At 39.1% G+C, this 27,885-nt stretch overlaps 1 protein-coding gene across 1 annotated transcript; it reads left to right on the top strand.

Moving 5' to 3' along the window:
• Positions 1-49: 49 nt before the first annotated feature.
• LOC140231454 (CCR4-NOT transcription complex subunit 3-like) lies at positions 50-27,885 on the top strand. Its single transcript, XM_072311584.1, has 17 exons — positions 50-191; positions 5,631-5,698; positions 6,200-6,274; positions 11,679-11,768; positions 12,343-12,567; positions 13,373-13,486; positions 14,890-14,998; positions 15,534-15,706; positions 16,013-16,215; positions 17,486-17,583; positions 18,589-18,753; positions 20,297-20,571; positions 21,577-21,682; positions 22,741-22,951; positions 24,245-24,377; positions 25,229-25,354; positions 26,144-27,885. Exons 1-17 carry the CDS (start codon positions 167-169, stop codon positions 26,237-26,239), a joined length of 2,292 nt encoding a protein of 763 aa, XP_072167685.1. The 5' UTR covers positions 50-166; the 3' UTR covers positions 26,240-27,885.

Here is a 27,885-nt window from a genome sequence, read left to right as displayed (position 1 = left end):
GATGTAAATGCAGCGGGCAGCCATATTGAGAAAGGGGGCTATATTTTGTGTGTATCGGGACAGAGTGTAAACGAAGAAGGTTCCTGGAAAGTCACTATCTTCTGCCCTGGGATATCCGTTCCTCTCTATGTCTCATTCAGCTCAAGTACATAAATAGAGGTTTAAAATGGGTGACAAAAGGAAACTTCAAGGTGAGATGAAAGACGCGAGGCAGCTTTTCAATTTTTATCGAACCCTGAATGCTGAATGAATTTAGCATCTCGACGGTGGTGCGTAGGTTATTGTATTTCGCACTGCACTGCACACACAGACCATGACCAGGAGCATACAGGGGCTAGTGTGTGCATGAGAGTGTGTTGAGTGAATGGGCAGAAGTTAACCCTGAATGTTGCTTGTTTACCAGTAATATATATATTACAGATATAAGTGTGTAAGACTTCAATATTCTCCTAAAACAAAGGTAATGTAGAGGAATTCTGTAATATCTCATTGTAGAAATCTAGTAAAATTTTACAAAGTTTTACAAATTTATTTTTTTATTAACGTTAATAATAGACCCACTGCCAAATTGCCCAAATTCATTCTTTCTTGTGTTTCTGGAACCATCACTTACAGCATGCAGCATGGCAGACAGGGTCCAAGTGCGGAAGTGCAAAATGGCTGTTCATATGCAAAATTTCTAATAGAAATATTGGCTTAACTGCAGAATTCCCGTCACTTTCCAAATGTGTGTGCGTGCATCCATCCGCGTCCGTGCATTAGTAACGTAAGGTAACGACTAAGCAAAGGTAGCGTGCACGTGGTGGGTAATGGTACAACCCTGTAGCAGCACAGAAGTTGCCACTACAGGGCTGAGCTGAACCAATCATGATCTGAAACATCACCCAATTCCAACTGACAAGTCCCATCACAGTAGATTTTGATTTCATCAAATTACATATGTTACTCGGACCCATGTAAAATTTTTACATGTAGGGTTGGGGGTACCACCTATCGTCACCCTAAGGATCTGTAGCTTGTTTATTCTAAAAATATAACACAAATTCGCCTAATTCTTACCTCAAATATGCCATAAATACTGCAGTTTTGAATGTCGTGACCGTCTCGTTGATTATGAATCTCCGTTTTAAAATAGCGCAATTTTAGTGCGTGCGTTCCGTTTTCTTCGCGCAGCTAAAAAGGGTACCTTGCGATTGACACCCCCTCCCCTCCATGTAGGTATACATGTGAATTTCACAGCATAGGTAATACACGTGAATTTCACCGCATATAGGTAATACACGTGAATTTCACAGCCATGCGTCGATACAGAGCGGATGTGTAATTTTTAGCTTGGTTTGTTTGAGTTTGATTTTCGTTTCTTCGTTTTTATTGTCTTTATAGCTAATGACACTTAATCCCGCGCGTACCTTTTCGTTCTATACGCAAACAGCCATGATACGCTGGGTGCCGATGGGAAGGTGCCCTGCCGATAGGTGGTGCCCCAACCATACTGAGTCTGCAGAGCTGTATTTACTTTCTTGATCAATTTGCAATTTAGCTTCCTATTCGTCTAACGTTAAAGTGTGGATTATATAGACCTGTAGAACACAGAACTACACAATTTACAACCAAAAACGAAAATTTAAATATCGTATGCACACTGAATTCACATTTTTCTGCACAGTGTAGATCACGATTTCGCATGATTGTTGGTTCTCACAAGAGATTGCTTCCATTGCAATCGAAAGGGTTGTAAAAAATGGCCGCCTTGCATGCAGCCATACAAGCACTTATCTCTACAGAACAGTTTGCAGAGGTTTGTCCGGCTCTTTTCAATACACATGCTGCCCTCGTTGTACAGAACACTTCCATTTATGTAGTGACTAGTGTCTTTGGTCAAAGCTATTACGATATATATTTGAATTACTGTAAAAGTAGATATTTTCACGCGACTAATTTTTCGTGTGTCTTTTATGCCGCAGAATCAAGACATCAACTACTCTAAGATATGGCAAGCAAAAACATTTGCGTTCCTTTATTTTCGCGCTAGCTTCTGGTTGCGCGAAATGTGCAAAAATTTCAACACAGCGAAAATTTCCACTTTTATAGTTAACGCATAATGGTCAGGCTTTGCTGTTAGGAATATAAATTTTGCTCCACAGATATTGCGCAAGGGCTCACTATGGAATGATATATTTATACCATGTTCTAACTCCACATGAGTATTAGAACGTAAAATTTGTGCTAGAATGTAGACATTTTCAACAGTTTTGTAGCTGGGCAAGGGGTCTAGCTCAGTAGGTGTATGGTGGCTAACTGTTTACTAGGTACATTGTAGCAGTGCACTCTTGGCCCTGTACACCTGCTTACATTTTATGATTCTGCGGGGAATACCTGTACCTGCCTGCACATGGCCAATGGAGATTTTCTCTAGGAATCACGATGGAACAGGTTTTGTGTGTTGTATGTTGGCTATCATTGGGTGCGTTTATCAACTCTTTTTCTCGGCAGAAACAGGTTTTCTAAACGGCTTTCAGGGAATTTTTACGAGATGATAAACGCAAAACAGCAGTTTTGGAAAGCCTTTTTGAAAGCCGCAAATTTGTGCTTTCCGAAACAGGTTTCCAAAACAGGTTTCCAGAAACCTATTTCTAGAAGCCTTTTGAAGCAAGATAAATGCAAAGCTGTTTTGAAACGGCTTTGTACAGTGCACTCCCGTTATAACGAAATGCTCGGGACCGGCAGTTTTCTTTCGTTGTAACGAAATTTCGTTATAACCGAACAAATACAATATATAACGAAAACAAGGAACCACGTATATTATGTTTGCTGAATACTCATCATACACTGGGACAAAGCTATGTGAAATGTGATGGGATAACTGTATTACAATGATAAACGCAAGTTCCCCTCAGAAACTGTGTGTGACACAAGGAGCGAACACACAGTGGTGTGAAGCGTTCACCCATGCAGAGACGCTATAAATGCTTGTTCCGCTACGTATTTTCGAAAGCAATTCGCATTTCGTTATAACGGAGCACATTTCTTTTGTTTTTCTTTGTCTGTGGTGCTCGGAAAAGACTTCGTTATAACGGAAATTTCGCTATAACCGTGTTCGTTATAAGCGAATTTTGTACCATAGACTTTAATGGTGATAATTTTGGGACCAGAAGGTTTACTTCGTTATAACGAAATTTCGTTATAACCGTGTTCGTTGTAACGGGAGTGCACTGTACTGCAGTTACGAACCATGCACGCCTTATGTGACCTCTTCTCCTCGGGTCGAATTACGCAATGCAGCTGTGCAGTGACAGGCAAGTTATCGTGTTCGCGAAGAGTTGATAAACGCAACTACAGTTAAACTCGCCTAAGTCGACGTCGCATATGTCGAATAATCGCGTAAGTCGATGATTTTAAAAAGTCCCGATTTTTCCCCATTGACTTACGTGTATTAATTCACTCACAAGTCGAATTTTGTAAGTCGAATACTTGCGTAAGTCGATGAAATTCCAAGAACACTTTCACGAAAAAACCACTGAATTCACTGTGCCTAAGTCGAATAAGATTTTATCGTGTAATAAATCACTGTCATTTATTATTCATTATTTATTACTCATTATTATTTTGTTTGTCAGATGAGTTTGAGGTGACAAAAAAAAAATGATCTAAAGTATCAAAATTCAAAGCGATCACACCGCATGCGATCGTTGAACTCTCTTCGTGTTTGGAGGTCCGCTGGTACAGCCCTGTCAGCTGTCGCGGTACGTACGTACGTACGTACAGCGACTGGGCTGTGTATTGCTCCACTCGCAGTAAGGCATTCGTACAGTACACATGTGTTCATTTACATGTACAGTATAGTATTGAGCCTTACAGTGTAGCTTGGCATTTGCAGCACTGTGCAGTGGAGTGGTATGGATGAAGCTGCTGAGTTTTCAAAGCGGAAAGTAGGGGGAAAGATACGGGCACGGGTAAATCAGAATTGCACCTCTACACGCATTTCAAGCCACGGTATGGTAAACTGGAATCAATCACTGCTCAAATGTCGTTCATATTCACTTCCCCAAGGTTTAACAAGGGTGTAAAGTAATCGGACCTATGCCAATACCTAATGCACTGTCCATACAAAGTTAGCCGGGGCCCTGCCGGGCGACCCGTGCTGTGGCGCACCGCTCCAGCTCTCGGCTTCAGAGTAGACAACATACATGTACATCATACATAATGTACGTGTGGTGTAACTGTAAGTCGATTTTTTTTCAACTTACGCACAAGTCGAAAATCGCCTAAGTCGATGTGTTTTGCTCAGTCCCGAGAAGATCGACTTATGCAAGTTTAACTGTATTTTGGAAGCCGTTTCTAAAGGGCTTTGGAAACGGCTTTTGAAAGCCGTTTAAACAGGGGAAAGATGATAAACGCAGCCATTGAGACTGAAGATAGTCGTCATAGGGTGATGTCTTCCGGGGACTTCTGTTTGTCCCCCTATCCCTTCCCACTAATTTTGCCATACACACCTCTCTACACTACCCTTGTTAGTTTAGGCAAGCACATTTGGCAAGTGATGAGGTGTTACTATAATAGTATATAGCAGGGGGAAAGTGTGTCTGTGTGTAAGCTAACAAGGGCAGGGTAGTGTAGAATGGTATGGCAAATTATTTGGGGAGGGGAACTTGAAGTCTTTTTGATGTCTTCGCCATGTGGATGTACATGTGTTTGTACCGTAGAGTTTTTCTGTGGCATCTGCTGCCTTGCATACTGGTAACCTACAGTTGTAGCCAAGCGGTACAAAGCGTATGTGTAGTGTGCATAGTACATGTATGTTTGCTGCTGCCCATGCATGCTGTCATTTTCTCTTCTTTCCTCATTTGATAATAGATAACATGGTTTATGATTGTTTCAAATGCAAGTGCCACTTAAAAGTCCCTTTCATTCATAACATGTCAAATTTGTATAAATGTCCAGAAGTGTGTCATTGAAAACAGAACTGAAAACATACTTCATATATAATAGTTGTATGCTTGGTGCAAGTGAATGAATCTTACCGTATCATGTATATCACTGATATGATTAGTGATGAGATACTGTGAATATGACTGAATATACAACTGTATGTAGGATTAATACCATGCCTGATCACACAATTTACATTTCAACCAAAATTTTCTCGTCATATCTTTTTTCTTCTTTTCGTTTTGATTATAAAAAAAAATCTACAGATCCTCCAATTCCATAAGAAACATTTGGCACATGTTCATCTGTAAGAACAAGCAGTTAATATGCATGAGCAGTCAGCAAATGACTTTGCAGAAGGATGCTCTTTGGCCCCATGTTTGACAAGGGAGCTACAATGTGCCTCAGACAGTTCTTACAAAGAGACCACAGTTCTGGCAAGTTTACGCAATCAGCATGGTAGCACAATTTACAGTTACCCTGGTATACAGTAAGTTCTGCCCTTTGTCTGCATCACAAGGATCTCAAGACTTGTTAGGGAGGATGATTGCTTATTCTTCTAGGTGAGATGGAGGGTTTCTGTGCTTCATGTGTCCTGTGATATTTGTGATGTTTCTTAATTCAAGGTATGAAGGGATTAAGGTATAGCATGCGTTTAAATTTCTACATACTGTTTTCATCCTTTTATTTTACCATTCCAGGGGAAATAGAGAGATGTCTCAAGAAAGTCAGTGAAGGAGTGGAAACATTTGAAGACATATGGCAGAAGGTAATATGCTGAGGTTGGCTTCTGTATTGTGTGCATTCAGAGAATATTAAATGTCATTCACAGAAGTAGTATGTTTTCACAGTATACATTGGACAAATCGTCCTGTAGGTACAATTTATTTTGTGTAAAACAGTAAGAAACACTTGAAAAAGTAATATATGTCTTGTGAATTAGTGTTGCAGCAATACTGTACAAGCTGATCAGCCAGTAAGTGCCCTCCATAAAGCATCATGTGTGAAACTGAGTGTATGTAGTCCTTGTGGTTCTTGTTGATGTGGATGCAATACCTTGAAAGCAAAAGGAACTTTCATGGAAATAAGATTTCATTAAATTCCACAGGATTGTGCTTAGAAGTAGGCCTACGTTATTTGTAAATACTGGTATATATAAAAGAAATATTAAGGAGGCGCAGAATAATCTGGCTTTACATCTTGCCTTCCTACATGTATGTTGGACTGTCTTCTACATGTACAGTGCATTTTTCTTTCTGTTGTGTTAAAGGTACACAATGCTACCAACAGCAATCAGAAGGAAAAGTATGAGGCAGATCTGAAGAAAGAAATCAAGAAACTCCAGGTAACGTTATGATAAATGATAAGTTTTAGGACTACTCAGCTATGTAGCAAGGAGACAAAAGAGCAGCTTTTGGATAATGAACCTTAAAATAAAATCATAAAAATTTGCAATTTATTCCTTCAGCTATTATTACTGATGCATAGTTCTTAATTAATTTTACCACATTCAGAACTGTGGTTCATTTGTCATTGTACATTGGTATGTCTGCTCATGTTGGGTTTACTCTAAGATGGACAATTTCAGTTAGTACAGACAGATACTTGACACAGACCTGGATGATTAGCAAAAGGATGAAAAGCTGGGTGGAGAGTTTGAACCATGATGCTGTGGAAGAATGATGAGATTGTTATGGACTGAAAGAAAATCAAATGCAGAAGTGCTGCAGATGGTATCACAGGAAGGCAATCTGCTCATGTTTGTCAGAAATGGCAGATGCAACCTCTAGGACACATTGTTAGGAAAAAAGCAGACTGGGTATCCAGCCTCAACTGGATTTGTAAATGGGAAAAGAGCAAATGGCTGACAGTGTCTTACTTTCATGTCTGCATTGGCTGAGATCAGTGGCAAAAGGCCATCCACAATGCTGCATATGTGCCATGACTGAAAAGGCAGGAAAAAGATTACTGGGTCAATCCACGTCAAATCATCCAATTTTCAGAAAAGTTGTCACCCGACCCCCTCCGATTTTCTTTAAAATCGCACCAAATGTTCCCCAAAGTGTCTGACGGAAAATCCCAAAATATTTTGCCCCAAGGTCAATTGGTTGCTAAGATACAGCCTCACATAGCAACCAGTGCGCATTCCAAAATATTAGTTAAAAGAAAATGAGGCATTTTTGATTGACTGTTTTAGCATGGATATTAATGCAAAAATGTTCATTATCTGGAAATTGAGAGAACTTTATAGTCTTTGCAAGAAAAACTTACTGTGACGCGAAATTGACTTTTCGTTAACGTGCACGAGGTCACCGAAAATTGTGTTAAATGTTAATTTTGAAAATTTTAATGCATATTTAGAGGCTAATATCTTCCACATTTCATCACCTTAGGTTCTAAAATATTATGCTGTTGAAGGCTTTGACTTGCTCAGTAATTTTGAAAAAAATCAGCGCATTCATGCGCACCGTTTTTACGGAGAGCGCCCTCAAAGTTGACAAAAATGAAAAATGTGCCAAATTCAAGGTCACGGATCACCCTTCGTCCCACCTAGGAATGGCATCAATTTTTGTGTATTGATAGACATTTACCTATATTATCTTGGGTTACCAAAGAAATTTTGCTACCGAAATGTTCAATGGCAAATTTACCCCACCGAAAATGGTCGTAAACGGCCAAATTTCCATGTAATATCACATATTGGGTTTAGAGGACATTTCAAATGTCCACACTTTCAAGATGAAAAGCACTAGCCCTGTGATATTTGCAGTAGGCATAGTCTGTTATACATATTTCAGTAATATATACCACAAAACACTCTTATTACTTAATAATGACCTTGAAATTTAATCCAAAATTTGATAAAAACAATAAATTGCTCCATTTTCCTCATTGCACTGCACATAAATACGTGTTTTGAAAGACATTTCACAGAGCAATATTTCAAGAATTATGAAAGCTGAAAGCCTACCTTATTAAGGTTCCAAAGTATTTGTGCTCTTCTTTCAGATTTAGTGTCAATTTGATCATGAATGTTTTACCCTTGACCTTGAAGCCCTTCTAAAAATAGCTGTAAATTTGTTAACTACAAATTACACACACGACAGGTGTATTATGGCATGATATACTTGTGATTCTTTCACAAACACAAAAGCTTTTTATGGTGTAAATGTATATACTGGAATTAATCTACACTCATGCTTGCAAGATATGTTACAATTAATAACTTTGTTCTGACAATGACCCTCAATGTATGACCTTCAAAATCATGAGAAATGCCTATTCCTCTCCATAAAGACCTGTATTATGTACTGAATAATAGTTGATAATAATTGGACGTTGCGCCCAACATAATATAGATTCTTATTCTAGCCTGTGAAACGCACATTAAAAGGACTGAGAGGGGGATTTGTTCTATACCTTATGAAAACTTCCAAAATCATTTCAATTCTTATGTATTTTCTTGTTTTTGGAATTTCTTATGTATTTCTTTGTTTTTTATTTTCTAAAGCATAACTGTGTTTTCTTTTATTGGAAATTGTCACGGGCCACTTTTCTACCATAACCAGAATAAAATTAATCAATCAAAGTGATAGATAGTAAAAATGGTCAAGTTTTTATGAGTTTCCAAACAAAGCACTGTTTTCCATAGGAAATGCACACAAAATCACAAAATATTACTGTCCCCTTTTTTGATTGAAATTGAGGGTCATTGTCAGAACAAAGTTATTAATTGTAACGTATCTTGCAAGCATGAGTGTAGATTAATACCAGTATATACATTTACACCATAAAAAGCTTTTGTGTTTGTGAAAGAATCACAAGTATATCATGCCATAATACACCTGTCGTGTGTGTAATTTGTAGTTAAAGGGTGTGTACAGTTCTGGTCGAGGTGAGGATTTAGCTTTTAACATTTTGTGAGATATTCAGAACCCACTCTATGAGATGCCAAAGAGCATGCAATTCTAAAGGGTATCAAAAGTTTATTTGATGAAAATCGGTTTTGAAATGGCTGAGATATCCAAAAACAAGGTGAAACAAAGAGATCCTAATAAAGTTGTGGCATGTCGCCTTTTATTATTTTCACTTTTTGGGATATTTCAGCCATTTCAAAACCAATTTTCATCAAATAAACGTTGAATCCTTCTTAAAATTACATGCTCTTTCATATTTCATAAGAGGTTTCTTATTATCTCACTTAGAAATGTTCAAAACATGAATCCCTTACCTCAACCAGTACTGTACAGTCCCTTTAACAAATTTACAGCTATTTTTAGAAGGGCTTCAAGGTCAAGGGTAAAATATTCATGATCAAATTGACACTAAATCTGAAAGAAGAGCACAAATAACTTTAGAACCTTAATAAGGTAGGCTTTCAGCTTTCATAATTCTTGAAATATTGCTCTGTGAAATGTCTTTCAAAACATGTATTTACATGCAGTGCAATGAGGAAAATGGAGCAATTTATTGTTTTTATCAAATTTTGGATTAAATTTCAAGGTCATTATTAAGTAATAAAAGTGTTTTGTGGTATATATTACTGAAATATGTATAACAGACTATGCCTACTGCAAATATCACAGGGCTAGTGCTTTTCATCTTGAAAGTGTGGACATTTGAAATGTCCTCTAAACCCAATATGTGATATTACATGGAAATTTGGCCGTTTACGACCATTTTCGGTGGGGTAAATTTGCCATTGAACATTTCGGTAGCAAAGTTTCTTTGGTAACCCAAGATAATATAGGTAAATGTCTATCAATACACAAAAATTGATGCCGTTCCTAGGTGGGACGAAGGGTGATCCGTGACCTTGAATTTGGCACATTTTTCATTTTTGTCAACTTTGAGGGCGCTCTCCGTAAAAACGGTGCGCATGAATGCGCTGATTTTTTTCAAAATTACTGAGCAAGTCAAAGCCTTCAACAGCATAATATTTTAGAACCTAAGGTGATGAAATGTGGAAGATATTAGCCTCTAAATATGCATTAAAATTTTCAAAATTAACATTTAACACAATTTTCGGTGACCTCGTGCACGTTAACGAAAAGTCAATTTCGCGTCACAGTAAGTTTTTCTTGCAAAGACTATAAAGTTCTCTCAATTTCCAGATAATGAACATTTTTGCATTAATATCCATGCTAAAACAGTCAATCAAAAATGCCTCATTTTCTTTTAACTAATATTTTGGAATGCGCACCGGTTGCTATGTGAGGCTGTATCTTAGCAACCAATTGACCTTGGGGCAAAATATTTTGGGATTTTCCGTCAGACACTTTGGGGAACATTTGGTGCGATTTTTAAGAAAATCGGAGGGGGTCGGGTGACAAGCACTGGATGATTTGACATGGATTGACCCTACTGCATCAGCAATCACCAATGAGCAGTGATGTCAATTGCAAAGAAGAGAGAAGATATTGTAGTATCAGTAGCAAATGCTCAAGTATCACCAGAGTAGGACATTTCAGCAGTATACATTCAAGAGAAATTCTTAATGATTTGAGTCTTATCATTAAAGTTTCTCGGGCTATTAGACAAGACAGGTATACAACCAACAGTCATTTTGCATTAGGTATTCTTGACTGTGTCATTTTGGGGAACACACAAATCACATAAACTTATAGTAGATGTGTGTGCTTATAATATATACTGACACATCTAAATTTAACATCAGGAATTTCTGGCCATCTGTCAAGTTGAAAGGATGTTGTGGCATATGAGACAGTTGGCTCAGCAGGATACATTATAGGTAAATTTTGTGTGTTTGCCAAGAAATCAATCAGGTCAGGCTTATACAGTGTACTTCTGTGCCCTGTTCCACTAGAGGTAGCAATAGTCTGTACAATATTACAGTTCAGGGAGGAGCTTTCCATTGATATGAATTGCATTGCATATAGTGTATTTCAACTTAATCAAATGGGAATCCGCAGGCATATAGTCGGGCAAATACGCAGAACTGGCCGTGCTGGCACACACCACCACACTTCCTTGGTTGTGTGTTCCAGCTTTTATGATCACTGGAGATGGTTCAAATGCATCCATTTACAGTGTCATTTCTTGGCACACCTATGTAGCATAATCATCTTAAAATACTGTTGGAGTGACAGTTTCTAATGTGTGAACTGAGTGATTCATTAAACTGAAATACTGCGAGACTGTACATGAAGAGAAATTTGCAGATGAGCTCAATGTTTGATATGTGAGAAAAAAAAAGACAAGCAAAGATGCCATAGTAATGCTTTTTAGGGAGATATAGGTACCTTGGTTATTACTGTATGTATTATTCATGAAATAAGTGTGAGTTTTTAATCTCTCTGCATAATTCTTTCTCTGAACTTACCTTTGTCATATATGTGTTATAGAATTTCTTGTGAAATGTTTAAAAATTCAAATATGTTTAAAACTGCCATATTCTGCAGATGTTGTCCAGAGCCAAAAAGTAAGAGCTTCTACATATTATAAGGGGAGTCTCAGGGAGAAAATGTCAGTTAGTGGAACAGCAGTGAAACGAGAAATCATATGACCTCATTGAAAATTCAAGCAAGAATTATAGAGAACTTTGTTTACACAGTCCTGTTCTCAGAATTTTCTTTTCAATATTTGTTGTGCAGAGCAAAGTCTGAAGTACTGAGATATGATTAATTTGTCTGATTTTATGATCTGCTGCTATGGTTTATATTGCTTTTATTCAAAGAGAATGGTTGATTTTGTGTGGATAACATATTTGTTCTTCATTCCTTGCGCAGAGGTTAAGAGACCAGATAAAATCATGGGCTGCATCAAACGAAATCAAGGACAAGCGGATTCTGTTAGAGAACAGGAAGTTAATAGAAACGGTAAACCACATTTCTCCTCTGTCATTTTGATTCAGAGATGTAACTTTATAAGAATAACACACATTGATATGTAGGCTGGTAAGGTACAATACCTACTCCTATGAGGATAGTCTCTTTGTGTTACCTTTGTCAGGTTTAAAAAAAAAATAATAATAAATGAAATAAATTGAAAGGGAGGTCAATAGATGCTCATTTATCTTCATCCAGATATGGAACATTGTTCAGACTTTCTTCGTACAAAATGGTACACAAAAGCTTTAGTTACAGCTGTTTTTGTCTTTCATCCATGATCTTGTTTAGGGAAGAGGGTTGGTGCTTGTGCTCACTGTAATCGGGCTCTATCATCCATAATTTGTAATGATATGAATGACTTTTTCTAATGTCGTAAATTTCAGGCTGATGGAACTCGAGGGATTCTACACAATTGATATTTCTTTATTGCATGCTTGTAACATATAATGTGTTGCTGATAAGTCCATTCCATATCATACTATATTGCTGGTAGGGTGAATGGTCATCTGTAAAGTGTGTAAATGCCATATTTTTTAATGCTCTTTTTCTCATGTGTGCACAGCAAATGGAGAGGTTCAAAGTGGTGGAAAGAGAAACGAAAACGAAAGCTTACTCCAAGGAAGGTTTGGGGCTTGCAGCGAAGGTTGATCCCATCCAGAAGGAGAAGGATGACATCTCAACGTGGATGAGGGGCAGCATCGACAAGCTCAATCTCCAAATCGACCAGTTTGAGCTGGAGGTGGAGAACATCACGTCGTCATCGAAGAAGAGGAAAATCCCAACAGATGTGAGTTATAGCTTTGCTTGTGTGCTTTCCTTTCTTTTCTCATTCTTTGCTCTTCTTGTGTTGTTGGATACCGCATTAGTTGACAGATTTTCTTCAGTCCGTAGCCTGTTGACTTAAATATGCAATGTTTACTGTAAAACATGATATATTCGCAGCATGAATTTTTCACGAATTGGAGCCGACGGCCTTTTTTGGGCATGAAATTGTCGCAAACTACCACTGGTATTCAATGCATATAGTGTAGACAAGAACTTTCGCGTGCATTTTGATTTCGTGAATCTTCACGCTCGCGAAATTCGCGAAATTAAAATGCACACGAACATTCCTCGTTTTACAGTATCGCATTAGAACCAAAGCATAAGTTGATAGTAGTACATGGAGAAGATGATTTGTTCACATTCATGCATATGTGTATGTGTGTGTGCTACACACATACTTTACTTTGTGTGGATGTTTGTCTTTTTGCATTGTATATTTATCATCATTTGATACCCATGCCTTCAGGTTTTGATTTGCTGGCTTATAGGTTTATTGCCAGCACCAGAAAAGGAGTTTCTGTCAATTTATATTTATGTGTAGATATGTTTTAGCAGGTTGTTTTGATTGTACTGGTGTATGAGTCCATGCAATTTCTTTGTTTTACACACACTATAAAAAATTGAAAAAAAATAAAAATAAATAAATGTGTTTGTGTGTGTGTGTGTGTGTGTTAGTATAGAGTAGGATGTAATCTTGGTTGATGTACTGTTTTCTATTGTCTCAGCATTCTGTGCTCATTGAACTCATGTATACACTCCTCCCACAGAGACAAGAGAGACTGGATCAGCTGCAAACGTGGTTGGAGAAGCACAGGTTCCACATCAGGCAGCTAGAAATGCTGATGAGAATGCTGGACAACAGCACAATAGAGGTTGACCAGGTACGCTGCACACTTGACGGAGGGACATCATGTGATTGTAGTGCAGTCTGGTGTTCAGACCATTGTGTGCCAAGTATGAAACTTTTAGGCAGCTTCCAAATCCCCCTGATTCTGCAAGAAGGCACTCTGCCAGCTTTAATTTCTCATCATGTCCTTACAAGAGAATTAACCAGTGCGTAATTCCACTTTACGCATGAGCAGAAAAGGGTCATTTGGACCAACAGGCATTTCAGTTTGTTAATTCACTGAGATAGCATCTGTGATGTGATGATTAGTCGTGTGATCCTTATCTAAATGGTGCTTGGTGGCACATCCACCTAATAGCAGGCTTGATATTTGGCAGTTTCAAAAGAAAAAGGTTGTTATTGCATTCAATACAAAACAATGAAATGGACACCTGCTGAAATGTCAACTAACAGATTATTCTGATCACCTGGTCTAAACCTTCTTTGTTTGAACATGAATTCCATAAATTGTTACATCGGGCAAGCTAAATGCATTATGCCGCTTTAAAAATGAGTGAAATACCTAACCAACAGAGAAAAAAATAAAGGTTATTTGTACCAATGTGTGCATGAGCTAATTACAAACTGGCTTATACACAAGTGTCCCTGGTTTGACAATAATGTTTGCCTTTAAAGGGGCAAGTAACACTCAAGTATCTCCCTGATTGCCTTTTAAATACACATTGATGTTGATGTTGAAAATGGTAGCCCTGAAACTCCTTGACTGTCCCATAATGCAGTACAGTGAAATAGAAAACCTTAGATAACTTAAGATTAAAGTATAGATATGAACAGCTAGTACTTCCAAAATATATGTAGTTTACCTTAAGACCAGATTGAGACCTATCTCATGACCCAATAATTATCCCTCGGATAGGACATTAAATGGAGGTCCCGTGTGTGTGTGAGTTAGCCTCGACACACGGACGTAAAAGATCCAACTTCATTCATTCATCGCAAAGAGCAGGGTGCCAACCCGGTGAAGTGGTCCCCCTACCCACCCACACAAGAAAACAGCGAATGATGCCGACCCCTCGTGGTTCGTCCCAGGTGACTAGAAATAGTCAGCAAACGGTATCAACCAGGCACACTGTGCCATACACTTGAATGAATGAACCCAATAATGTACTCCAGCAAAAGGAAAAAAAAAAAAGACTTGGCTAAAGCTGCAATTTGATACATACGAAGAGTGTGTGGCTTAACAGTGCTAGACTTTGCAACATTTTAGTAGTGAGGTAAAGATTTCTGGTAGGTAAACCCACAGAAAACTTGAATAAGCTTCAGCTTGCATATCCTTGGGACTAGGGAGGGAAGGCTTATATGCATGCTCAGGGTGGATTTGTATCATCCCATTGATTCTGTGGCTAAATTCCTCTGGTGATCTGCTCTCGATTCCAGATAAAGAAGATCCAAGATGACCTAGAGTACTACCTCGACTACTCACAAGAACCGGACTTTGAGGAGAACGAGTTCATGTACGACGAGTTAGACATTGATGAGAGTGAGGGTGAGTAACAGGATAGGAGCTTGTGACAGCACCTCTGCTCTTTTTGAACTAGGGTAGCCAACAAAGCACTGTATTCAGTACAATCTTCACATTAGGGATACAGCCAGATTCTAGACTTGCATTTGCTTTGTGGACCTGCAGGGCCCAGATGAGAGCGTGTAATTCTTGTAATCAGTGGAAATAAAAATCATATACATTTTGAAATGGAAAAACAAAAAAACAGAAGGGGGATGGAATATAGGGTATACTTGATATATCAAAGTGAAATATAGAAATGTATATGTCCATGACGACATACTGGAAAAAGCCTTAGTTTTGGTGCATTTTTAACGGTTACAGGGTGGTCCACAACTTGAAATTTTAGCATGCTGCAGGGGGAAAAATTGATCTTGCGGGTGATGTGAAGGTTAAAATGTCTTCATCCCACAGGGTTTTTGTTCTTGATTGCTGTTGTTTTTGTATTTGCTTGCTGGATTCTTCTTCAAATTTTTTTTGTATTTGTTAAAATCCCTTCGCCATTCTGCAATGTTTTCAGTTGGTCCTGGTCATCTAGCCACTTCGCCCGACGACGATGTCCTAACGAGTTTGAGTGACACACCGCTGAGCAGCTCGCCCGTTGTCAGTAGCAGTCTGCCCACCTCATCTAACCATTCCAAAGACAAGTCGGAAGATGAAAAGAAGACGAGAACGAAGTCCGTCGATGCTGACGTGAGTGGCACTTTGCAAACATGACGTGAAATTCTATATGTCAAGTCTCTTTAGATTGGGTTGCAGGTATGCGACTCCTTCAAACTTCATCATCAAGCTCTACTGTCTTTCCAAGTCAGTGAAATTATAATCAATGTGACTTTTTGTATCTGGGAATAACTGGTCACAACCAAACCTTTGTTGTTTCTGTGAGAAGTATGTCTAATCTTCTTCGTGGTATTCGGTAGAGGACAGAGTCAAAGTCAACGGACAAAAAAGTTTATGATTGGTCAGTGGTGATAAGTACGTTCATTCATTTATCAACAGCAATCATCGCCAAGGAAAGGATCGGGTAAGAGTGCAAATAGCTTATCATCGTCAACGTCATCAACGACAGCATCCACGAGTCAGAACAGACCAACCATCACGAGGGTTTCGTCATCGCCCGGTGCGTCAACAACGAATACGACGGCGGCAGCATTCGGAAACTTAACGCAATCCTCCAAGAACAGCCTTAGCAAAGCAAACAGGTGTGTAGGGATACATCCAGCAGGGGCTGAAAGTGTTGTAAGCCATTTGTCTTGATTTCTTGTCGGGAAGAATTCTAGGGTGCATTCTTGTGCTCTCCTAAAGCGAACTGAACCAAGCCAAAGTGGACCATTTCCCAATGTGCTCCAAAAGGGTACCAAAAGCATACCAAAAGTTTGTGTGTGAAGAATGCGCGTATCATGCACATATATGTCATAATGCAAAGAGTTCATTCTCTTTGTTCAGGTCAGCAGTAAGTAGTTTAAGCACACCGGGTGAATGACCCTCTTGCTACAAAATGTGTGACCCCCTCTAAAAATAACTTGTGAGGTATGCTTTCGCATGTGAAGAATGCGCATATCATGCACATACGTCATAATGCAAAGAGTTCTTTCTCTTTGTTCAGGTCAGCTGTAAGTAGTTTAAGCACACCAGGTGAATGACACTCTTGCTACAAAATGTGTGACCCCCTCTAAAAATAACTTGTGAGGTACGCTTTCTCAACAGAGAATCAAACGCTCCAAATTTGGCACATTACATTTTGGTACGCTATGGTTAAGTTTGCTTTGGTTCACTTCAGAGCACTTGAACACGCCCCTAGTCTAAACATACCATTGTCATGAAGAAGCAGCAGCTACTGACAGTAGAGGAGGTAGTGTACTTGTATTAGGCAGCCACTGAGTAAGAGGAATTCCAGAAGCACCTTGTGACATCACTTGAACCTTTGTATAGGATACCGTATTCTCCACATATTTAGTGACTCGCTATTTGCGAATTGGGACTTAGGGACAATTTCACAAGTGGTTTAATTTATGATCATGCAGTACAGTATTACACCTTGTTCTTGTACCGTGTTCTGTGCACCAATGTATGTAGGTCACGTTCATGTTGGGATCAGACTTAATATTTTTACTTTTTTTTTTTTTTGATTCAGCTTTAGCATCCGACTTGCAAAATTTTGAAAAATAAAAACTCTCCGCCGTATATTGCTTATGCTGTAGGCTGTCCTCGTATTTCATTGGGCTTCTGAGATTTGAGAAAATAGACAAGTTGAGTGACGATGTTGAGTATTTAAAATGTTCTGCCGAGTAGAATAATTGAGTTGAGTCGTAAATTCTCTTGCTTGCAAGTTGATAAAATTGTGTTGGAGATGTACACCCGCAATGACATAAGAGCTTGATAAGTACATTTTTAATTAGAGTGAGACATTCCAAAAGCATCTTTGTTTTAAACTGTAACAAGACACTTTATTATATGTCTGTGTTTGCGCAGTGTACCGTCAGTGACAACACCGCACACAATAGCACAGCCCCCATCAGGACCTGCCTATGCAGTGGCAGCCGGCGGCCAGACACATAGCAGTTCGCAAGGTGAGAGACCTGTGCTCCTAGTTTTGCCCCCTTTGTAGTACGTATGTGCTTACCCTCTGGCCGAGCGTAGGTGTGATTAGTTTCATAAGCCTGCCATGTAAGTCTTCTTGAGAACAGTCTTTTAACTGGTGATAAACAACTCATGTTTTCTTTAGCAACATGGCTTAGTACTTGTAAGAGTAGAGAACTTGTGACAGGGTTTGAAAAATTTCCAGCCTAAGTTTTTTCTTGGATGTGGTCTGATACAATTGTCACCTGGGCTCACATCCTCTGCTTTTTTAGTCTGTCAGACACTCTGATCCTCTTAGATGTTCCGCAAGAAATATGCGTGGTATCATGAAAAACCTGTAAAGTCCTAGACGAAGATCGTAAAAGTGGTATGCTTATGTTCAAAGGCTGGATAATATCTTATACTGTATGAGCTGAAATTTTCGCGTACAGATATTTTCGCAAATTGCTACTTGGAGGACATTTTCGCGTGTTGTTAATTTCGCGGTTGTGAGGGACTAACTGAACTTAGCTATTCGTGTGTTGTTATTTCGCGGTTCAAAGGCGATTCGCGAAATTCGCGAAAATAAAACCACCGCGAAAATTTCAGCTCGTACAGTAATAACATTCACCAGAACAAGTAATGTGTTTATGTTTGTCAGCAATTGGTCTTTAAGTTTGACAGTTCATATGGTGTGGTAAAGCTACTTAATGTTAAAAGAATGTTTTTCTATGTTTGACAGCAGTTGGTCTATAATGTGAACAATTAATATGATGTAATGTATTTATGTAATGTTAGTTCACCCCCTGGTGGGAATAACAGGATTGTGATTATAAGCGCAAAGCATGTATGGAAAAGTTCCCTTGTCTTCCTTTTTTTTCTTCGCGTGCTCGCTTGTGAACTATTAAGAAGTATGTAGTAATAGGGCATAGAGTTGCGGCTGTACAGTGCAGGATGCCCCCCTCTCCAATAGTAACATAGCAAAGTCGTGCTTTGTCCTTTGATACGTTTGCCAGGATCGCACCCCACCAGTCGGGTAGCGGCGCAACCGCCCGCAGCGTCGCAACACATGATGTCCAACAGTCTGTCTTCGAGTAGCTCGTCCATGGCGCAGTCAACGACAAGTGTTCAGCACACCAACACCCAGCAGCCCAGACCAGACATGAATGGTCCCCACCAAGGTCAGTGGTCTCTCAATATTTGTGGGTTGGTAGGAGCCCAGTGGATAACATGGCAGACTATCATTCCTGAGGCCCCCCTGTTCAAGTTTCTTGGAAATTGTGGTTGTGCCCCTTGGCAAATCACTTTAACCCTATTCTAACTTGGGGCTGGGGGGGGGGTCAAATTGACCCCCCCCCCCCCCTTGACGTTTCGTGCCACGATTTCGCAACGCGCAAAGCTTTTGCCGTGTCGTTTCACGACTTTTTTCATTGAAGTCTCCCGCATATTTTGAGACCAAATTTGCGACGTCCGGGTACACCGTTTTGAAGTTACGTAATGTTTTGCATATGTATGTCAACCAAAAAACAGCTCAAATTCATGATATCGTGTGCAAATCCAATGCAAATTGTGTTTTTTGGTTAAATTGATATAAATTAGATTATTTCAACTTTTAACCATTGAAATTAATCAATTCTAGTGTAGATAAGCCTGAAAGTGTGCCTGCAACAAGTTTTGGCAAAAAAAACAATAGAAAACAAAAGGTTGAAAAAACAATAAAATACATAAGAAATTAACAAAACAATAAGAAACAAAAGAAATTAATTTCAATTATGCTAATTTTTTTTAACGAAAATTGTTTGATGTGTCTTGAGGAATTCTGACACAAAAATTTAGCAATCCTTCAGTCTTTTTAATGGAGTTATAGGTAAAAATATGATTTCATGCACAAATTTGCATAATTAATTTATTAAAAAGGTAAGGCAATATTTTTCTATTGTATGACGATGTAATCTTGTAGTTGACATCCAGCTCTATCTTCAGGCAAAATTTCGCGGGTATCGCGCGATCGGCGGCCGAGATTTGAAGGGGGGGTCAAATTGACCACCCCTCAGTAAAAACTTGGTCTCAAATAGCCCAGTTAGAATAGGGTTAACCCCATCACCTAGTCCTTCAGAGGGAACTTACAGTCATCAGTCCTGCAATGGCATGTTTAGAAGTATCCGTTGCTTTCTCAACTGCCACTTAAAACAGATTATCATTCCATTCAATTATTCACTTTAAGAGAAGTTGTGCTGGTGCTGTGGAAGACATTTTGTGAAGTCATCATACATTATTTTCTGTCAATTGTGCATGTGACCTGTTGATTGTGGCAGTACTGGCTGTATTGGAAGTCTGTTGGCAACCCTCATGTTGGCTCCAAAACGGTCCAAAATGGCATATCTTGGAACATTTTAATGGGATGCGATTAAATGAAAGTGAGCAAGAATGACTTACCATTATGAAAGACATTGGAGATTTGCACATCATCCACCACTTTGAGCGGAATTACTGCGTAGTTATAAGAACCGGGAGGATGTCATTGAACATGCCAAGTATTGTAGAGTTATCTTGTGATATTCCCCATGCACATGCTCTACTCCTGTGTGACAGTATTAGCACACAGTTTTGCTTTGGCACTGTCAAGTAGGTATATAGTGATATTCTCATCAGAACAAGATAGTATGGAATTCAGTGTGGTGATGAATGTTGAATTGACCGTTTTCTGTACATTTGACCCTCTAGGAGGATTCAGCATGTCATCGATAGAAAACTCTGTGGACCATATCACCAGCAGCGTGGCCAACATGTCAACCAACAGCACCTCCTTCTCCCACGCGGCCCACAGCGCGCCGCCTGCAGCCTCCACCGCCTCGTCTGTCCCTTTCATCTCGCAGCCCAAGCCCACGTCTGTGGTGGACTCGGTCGCAGCGGCGACGGCGTTAACGACCAGCGTGACCGCACCGACGAAAAATTCCGACATGATGGGCAACGGTCCAGTCAGCCCGGAAGACAAGCAGGTGAGCCCCGAGTCTACAAAGAATGATAAGATTGCTGGAATATGAAACCCTTCCTTGTACTACATAAGGACTTGTTTTGTCACCACCTCTGCTGTGCATATTTATGAATCATCTTTAGAAATGAATATCAATTTCAATTGTTGTTTTGTCAGGAATGTGTAAATGTCATAAAGAACATTGTAATGCTCAACATTCCTGTAGAAGAAAATAATAAAAATCTGTTCATGAGGTTTTATCCTTCCACTGCAGGTATAAGAGTTATTCTGATGCATGCACTATGTACAAAAAGTTAAAAAATGGAGACAACCAGAGTGTAATGTGCATGTTTTTGGTTATTTAGCCTGTAAACCCAATTTATGTCAACGATAGAACCTGCCATTGTGATGAAATCCATCAGAAGCTTATTACCTTCACTTTATTGCGCTCTACCTCCACTAGCAAATATACACGTTGTACTTATCAAGGCTCAACACTTAACTTTTTTCTCTGGCAGGCCATTTGAGCCGCTAAAATCTGTGAATTTGAAAATTTTGGTGGCCTGAAAAACAAATGTAGTGACCTGAATTAAAAGAAACAATTTATTTTGAATTTTATCTGCCTGATCGAGCCACCATTAGAAAACCTTTGGGAAATTTGCTGGCCGGATATCAATTTTTAGTGGCCCTGTCAAACCAGGCCACCACTAATGTCTAAGCCTGTGTATATGATATCTGGAAGTAGCTTTTCATGCCATGCAAAAGTCATCATGCACGTATGTAACACACACGCAGTTTGGTATTTCAAGCCAAATGATATAACAATCACTTCATAAAAGGTGGAACTGAGAGAGAGTCGATTTGGGTAGCTTTTTTTTTATTATTATTATTATTATCATTTCCTGGGAGTTTTCAGTTTATTTCATGTATGGAGAGTAGTGATCCAGGTTTTGATCCATTATGGCTTTTTTGTTCCTTTATTTCTTTTCCCCGCCTGAATCTGCTCCCGATGTCTCTCGTCGTACCTCAGGAGGATGACAGCAGCTCGATGTCCACGCTGAAAATCATGGCCCAGAAGGTCATCATGAGCTCGGGGCTCGAGAATTTCCAGTCGGATCTCATTTCAGAGAATAGGGGTGAGATATTCCTAACTGCTCACGCACACTTGTGAGTGGTGTAAACCTCACATATCTTCCCTGCACGATAGGCGAGATTTGTGTTGACTTGTAGTGGCGGCAACAAATGCAAAAGTGTAATTTGATGCTGACATTCGATAGGGCACCGGAGGTATTTTGTTTTTGGGTTGTTTGTCAATCCATCTGTTCAGAATTTCTTTATTGTGACTTGAGACAAAATGAATTTTCTTATGACCTTGCCCAGGGGTGTAGATAAGATTTTGGGCAAATTCCCTGAAGGTCAAAGGGCAATCTAAGGTAACTTAACTTTTGCCAGAAATGTCATGTTTCAGTTTCATCTAGGAATGTCACGTAGCAGTGTAATTGACAGTATGGGTAGAAATAAGTAGGCAATAATTCACATAAAAGGATAGTGGTGATTGGTTAGAGGTCACTGCACTCTTGTTTGGGATATTACATTTCCTGCCATGTATATCCTGCTAACTATTTATTCTTTCATCAAATCCAAGATGTGAATTGAAATTTGCCTATTCACATCATATTTTAACATCCTCGGATGAGAGGAGCTCCACATCTGAGAACCAGAAGGATATAAATGCTGCTCAATGTACATGGAATCAGCACCCTTCTCGCTCACAGATGATTTTTTTTTTTTTTTTTTTTTTTTGGGGGGGGGGGGGAGGGGGTTGATATGATGGTATGTATACCCTACCCATGTATGGATGTGCACATGCTGGCATATGCTGTTTGCAATCTCATCATTCTTAGGTTGGCTAGTCTTACCCAAAGACTACCAGATGGATGGTAGTCTAAATAGTCATCTGTAATGTACAAGAGTGGGTCAAAAAATAATTAGGTCTGTTTCCAGATATGAGTGAGTCTTGTGTGGTGTTTCCTCAGCAGAGAATACTAAGGTGCTTTCCCAAACTTTTATAAACTTATGAAACATACTCCTGGAGCTTGAACATGGTTGTTTGATCCATTTAGGATATAAGTCGAGTGTCCGTCTTTCCTCGGGTAATGAACGTCTGTGTCTCCTCCTGTTTATTTGTCAGCAGTATACAACAGTACTTCCAGGAGTGAGAACCAAGGGCAATCCATGTCGCCGGCAAGTAGCACGCCCCAGTATCAGGAGACCACCATCCCGCCGTTACTGGGCGTGGCGCCCCTGGGACCAGTCACCCTCACCAAGGAGCAGATGCTGCAGCAGAGCGTGATGGAGAGCTGCTACCACCACCTACCGCACCCCTCAGACTCAGAGAGGCAAAGGTAAAGAAGAGATGAAAGGCACAGTGATTTGAGGTTTGGATATTGTTATGAATATGCCAATATGCTAATTTGCATAATCATGCATAACTCGCATGATGAGAAGTTTTGAGAGATCGGACAGATTGCACTCGAGGAATAAAGTTGGGTCTTCTTGTTTCCTCCTAAAAAGATCAGTGGTGATGTGGCCTCATTATTGTCCAGTGCTACAGTAATGATGCATGTGAGGTCGATTGTCATCATCTCCTCCTTGAGGTCTTAATTTATGTTTGATGTCAGCATGAAAAGAGTGACTGACAGTGAATTTATGGATTCATACTCCTCCCCATTAAAAGATACCTCTCAAACAAGAAAACTTAAAAACAAAAAGATACCTAGTCAGAGAAGAGTGAATGAAGGAGACGTTTGTTGTATTTATATTGAGGTACACCTGGCAACTTCTGCCAGGTCCAGGTGACACAATAACAGCCAGGCCTTAGACTGGTGTTTTCTAGTCCAAATTAAGATTATTTTCCATATTATCAAATACCTCTGACATACATTTGAAATATTTCAAGGGAAGTAGATGACATGGCTAGAAACATACAAAATTTGTCTGTTTTGGCTGTAGAAATGCCTCGAGAGTCAGTGGCAAGCATTATTTCATGTGGATATATTGCTTATTGTTACAAAGCATTATAATAATTATTATTTTCTATTGTAGAAGCGCTAGTATTACTGATAGTAGCAGAAGTAGTTATAGTGGAAATAAGAGAAATTATTACAATTTTGAATATTTCATGCCAACATTGGAATTTGAATTTAAAACATTCATCTGACTTGGTATCAATAATGATTGTAAAATAAGTTTCACTTCAAAAGAAAACGCACAAAGTCTCGTATTTAAATACTGTGTTCCAGTTTCTGCCATCACTCTTTGTAGTTTAATGCTATTCTCTTGAGTTTCCAAAGTACTAAGAATCTATGGAAAGCACCTTATACAATATAAGTCACTGTTGTGAAAAAACAAAACAAAACAAAAAACCTGATGTTGTGCTTTGAATAATATTCCTAAGCAGTGATTCTGGACTGCAAGATTCAGCTGCAATCAGCAATTTTTAGGATTTTTTGCAACATTTCAGTGAAATATGAGACTGTGAAGTAGTTCTACCACTTTCGTTGTGTACATCTGTCCTTATCAGATCAACCATCTGCATTGCGGCTCTGAGGTCTGTCATTGCTTGACTGTGTTTTTTTTTGTGTGTGTGTGTGTGTTTTGTTTTTTGATTGATTGTTTGTGTTTTTGCGCTTGGACAGAAATTACCTGCCAAGGAATCCATGCCCAACCCCCATCTACCACTGTCAAACGATGCCCCTGAAAATGGGAAATTTGGAATTCTTCATGCGCCTCTCAACGGAGACGTTATTCTTCATCTTCTACTACCAAGAAGTAAGAGCTCTGGCTTTGAGAAGGATGGCTGTGGGTCAAAAACTGCTGGTGGTTAATATAACTTGGTAGAACATGTTAGTACGGACATTATGCAAAATAGTGAATCAGGTTTGAGACAAAACCATTATCAAATGCTGAAAAAAATCACAACTGTGCTGTATATAATCTGAGTACATGAGACATTCATCATTGCTGAATTATAATTTAGAATTTGTCTGGGACACTTAAATTTCCAGTACTGTCATGACTGCCCAAAGCATTCAAGAGTCCCATGATATCATTTTGTACCCTGATAAATGTTGTAAGCACTGAAAGAATGAACGCTTCCAGGCATCAGGACTTAGTGGCTTGGATTGAGCGGAACTCTGGCATTGAATGTTTGTTGTTCACATTTCTATCATTTTGACACCAGTTCTCTACTTGTAGTAGACATAATAATGATAATAGTAATTATACAATACATTTATTAGGCGCTTAATACGGCTGTTTCTAAGCGTACGATCTACCGGAAATTTAAGATTTAATCCAAAATAATACAAAAATGTGAAAAACCATAAGTAATTCAAGCAATAGATACAGTGTATAAATATGATAAATAGAGTAGAACACAGAAATGTACTCTAAAATTAGAAAATCTCTTGCCATTGAAATTTCACATTCTGTCACAAAAGGGGGACTTGACATATTTTTTAGTAAAAAGTGCTGTTGACAAAAGACAACCAAAAAATAGATAAGAAATACAAGAACAAACCCATGCATGGAAAAAAAAAAAACCAATTTCTCTGAAGACGTCATAATTTTTTGTGTGTGTGCTTGTATTTTTGCCCTTCTTGTATCACCACTCCCCAAAGGGAACCAAGGCCCAATACCTGGCAGCCAAGGCACTGAAGAGGCAGTCATGGAGATTTCACACCAAGTACATGATGTGGTTCCAGAGGCATGAGGAGCCCAAGACAATTACAGAGGAATTTGAGCAGGTGAGCTTTGTTTGCAGCAACAAAACAAACAAACAAACTAAAACTAAAACTCTGGAGGCTTGTGACACAGCATAACGTTGAATAGATGTAGTGGCTATATTATAGATTGTGTTACAGTAACGGTATTACATTTATACAGTGATGCAATACTGCTCCTACATTTGAAGAAAGGCAGCACATACAGTATTACATTGCTGTTTATGATTAATGTAATTAATATAACGATGATAATTGTCATTTTCGTCATCATTGTCATCATAAACATTATTATTGCCATCAGCACTATTGTTATTGTTACAGGATGTACAATTATGTGTAAGTGTACCAGGTGCTTGTAAAAATGCTTCCAACCATGCAACTGTGATTTTAGTGTCACATTCTTTTTGTCATCATCTTTTGCCCATTTTCTGGTGATTGCACCTCTTGGCCCAAATTCACGAAGGTGGTACAATCTTGTCCATGGTTTAAACCATGGACAAAGACCACGGGGTCCCAAGTGTCGCATGGAATATTTTGTTACGAAATCAGTCATTTCATTGACGAAATGACCATTTTGTTAATGAAATTATCATTTTGTCTCACGGAATGCCATTTTATTGCAAAATAATCATTTCATCAACGAAATGACTGATTTCATAGCAAAATATTCCGTGCGACACTTAGCGCTCCATGATCTTTGTCCGTGGTTTAAACCATGGACAAGATTGTACCGCTTTCGTGAATTAGGGCCCTTGGGTTTGTGATATGCAAAAACAAAACAAAAAAGTGTGTCTCTCCATTTCCCTGCAGGGCACATACATTTACTTTGACTATGAGAAGTGGGGACAACGGAAGAAGGAAGGGTTCACATTTGAGTACCGGTACCTTGAGGACAGAGAGCTCTGAGTGTTGCTTGGGAAGGACCCTCCTTGCCTAACCCCCTGCACCTCCCCTTGATGGCGCACGCTACCTCAAGGACGAGTGGTGTGTGTCGTGTGACAAACTCTCTATTCAAAAAAACATTGCTCGGCAATCTTCTCTGGGAGTTGGGCCGCGCGTGCTCAAGCCCAACCTGTGGTCTACTCCTCGTCGTTTTTTTGTCAACGTGTACAGTTTGTGAATGAAGAACAGCAAAGTGAGAAGAAGAAGAAGAAAACAAAGTATGTCTCGGGAGTAAGAATTCCAGACACGTTTTATCTATCTTGGCATAATTTTACAAGGATATGATGAAAAAATGATAAAAAAGATGAACTTTTTTCTAAAAACTTTTAGCCAAGCAGTATCGTCAAGCTCTATGGTCATGTAAGTTGCCCACTTTATTCTTCCTCTATCATCTTGTCTCATTACCAAAGTTCCAGTATTCTGTTTTACTTCTCTCTATTTTTTTTTTATTTACTAATATTTTTTTCCCGTGAAAAGTGATTTGTATGGTAATCACTCACTGCTAAATCCTGTGAGTTCAGTGCTGTGTGTATCTTTTGCAGGGAATACTTTTTCGGTCTCTGTGGATTCGCCCTGCTCAAACGCGAATCTTTTTGTGGTATTATCTCGAACGTTGCCTGCTACTTTCCTGCTATTCTGGGAAGTGGCTTACCGTTTTCCCTCCCGCTGTTGTCACATTCCAAAAATAGCTCCTGGCCTGGGAGGATAATCGTAGACTGCAGTGGACGGAATCATTAATGCTGCACCTAACATGTATAATCCACCACGACTGGGTCTATCGGTACATCTCTTTGTTATTATTCACTGTTGTCCTTCCACGGATTGAGTATATATCACATGATAATCGGGGACAGCAAAAGTTGAGAAGCGTATGTGAAATTGCCAATTACACAAAGTGCAATCATAGTGTATAGCCTGTAAATCTCTTGTGTTCACCAAAGTGCATGCATTTCACCCAGCTTCCTCTCTACGGCAATCAGTCTACCTTACCAGGAGTTTTCTCGCGCATGCCAGTGTGCTAGACATAAGCGTTTACGTGGAGTACATATGTCACCAAGAAGGCTGATGTTTTCTAGAATCACTTATATTGCTCTGTTCTGAAGGAGGTTGAGGTACCTTTGTGTTCATCAATGTTTGCGTATGTTCATGATATTTTTTTTTTTTTTTTTATTTGATGTGCAGATTATTTGTATTATCATTTTTTTTTTTTTTTTTGAAAGCAGAATGGGACTCTTAGAGTTATGGAATGGTATCATGATGTTTTCACTTTACAGTACTACTACAAGCCAGTCGCAGGAGTATTGGTTATCCAGAAGTATTTATCATTATCTTTTGGGGATGGTGGCCATAATCCAAGTTCAAGGGAAGGCATTCCTGCGTGGAAAAGTACACATTTCTGGAGAAGTACTTTTGCTGATTTTTGAGACATGAACTGTACAGTGTAGCAGTGAGAGTCGAGCAGACGCAGGAGTTTGCTATGAACTATTTGCCTTAGGTTAAATGATGCGGCTGTTTACTGGTGTGGGTATCCGTGCGGAGATACGGGCTGAAAGATTCTATGAATGCAAGCAAGCTGTAGAGAAGTCCAAAACTATGTACAGAAGAAATAC

This window comes from Diadema setosum, chromosome 8, assembly GCF_964275005.1.
Source record: "Diadema setosum chromosome 8, eeDiaSeto1, whole genome shotgun sequence".
Taxonomy (NCBI): domain Eukaryota; kingdom Metazoa; phylum Echinodermata; class Echinoidea; order Diadematoida; family Diadematidae; genus Diadema; species Diadema setosum.
This window is presented reverse-complemented; position numbering and strand designations above follow the sequence as displayed.

Excerpts from the sequence above, each read along its gene's own strand:
- LOC140231454 (XM_072311584.1), top strand. The coding sequence starts at position 167 with ATGGGTGACAAAAGGAAACTTCAAG. Across the intron at positions 22,952-24,244 it reads TCAGACTCAGAGAGGCAAAG|AAATTACCTGCCAAGGAATC; the intron begins GTAAAGAAGAGA and ends GCGCTTGGACAG. Across the intron at positions 24,378-25,228 it reads TCATCTTCTACTACCAAGAA|GGAACCAAGGCCCAATACCT; the intron begins GTAAGAGCTCTG and ends CACTCCCCAAAG.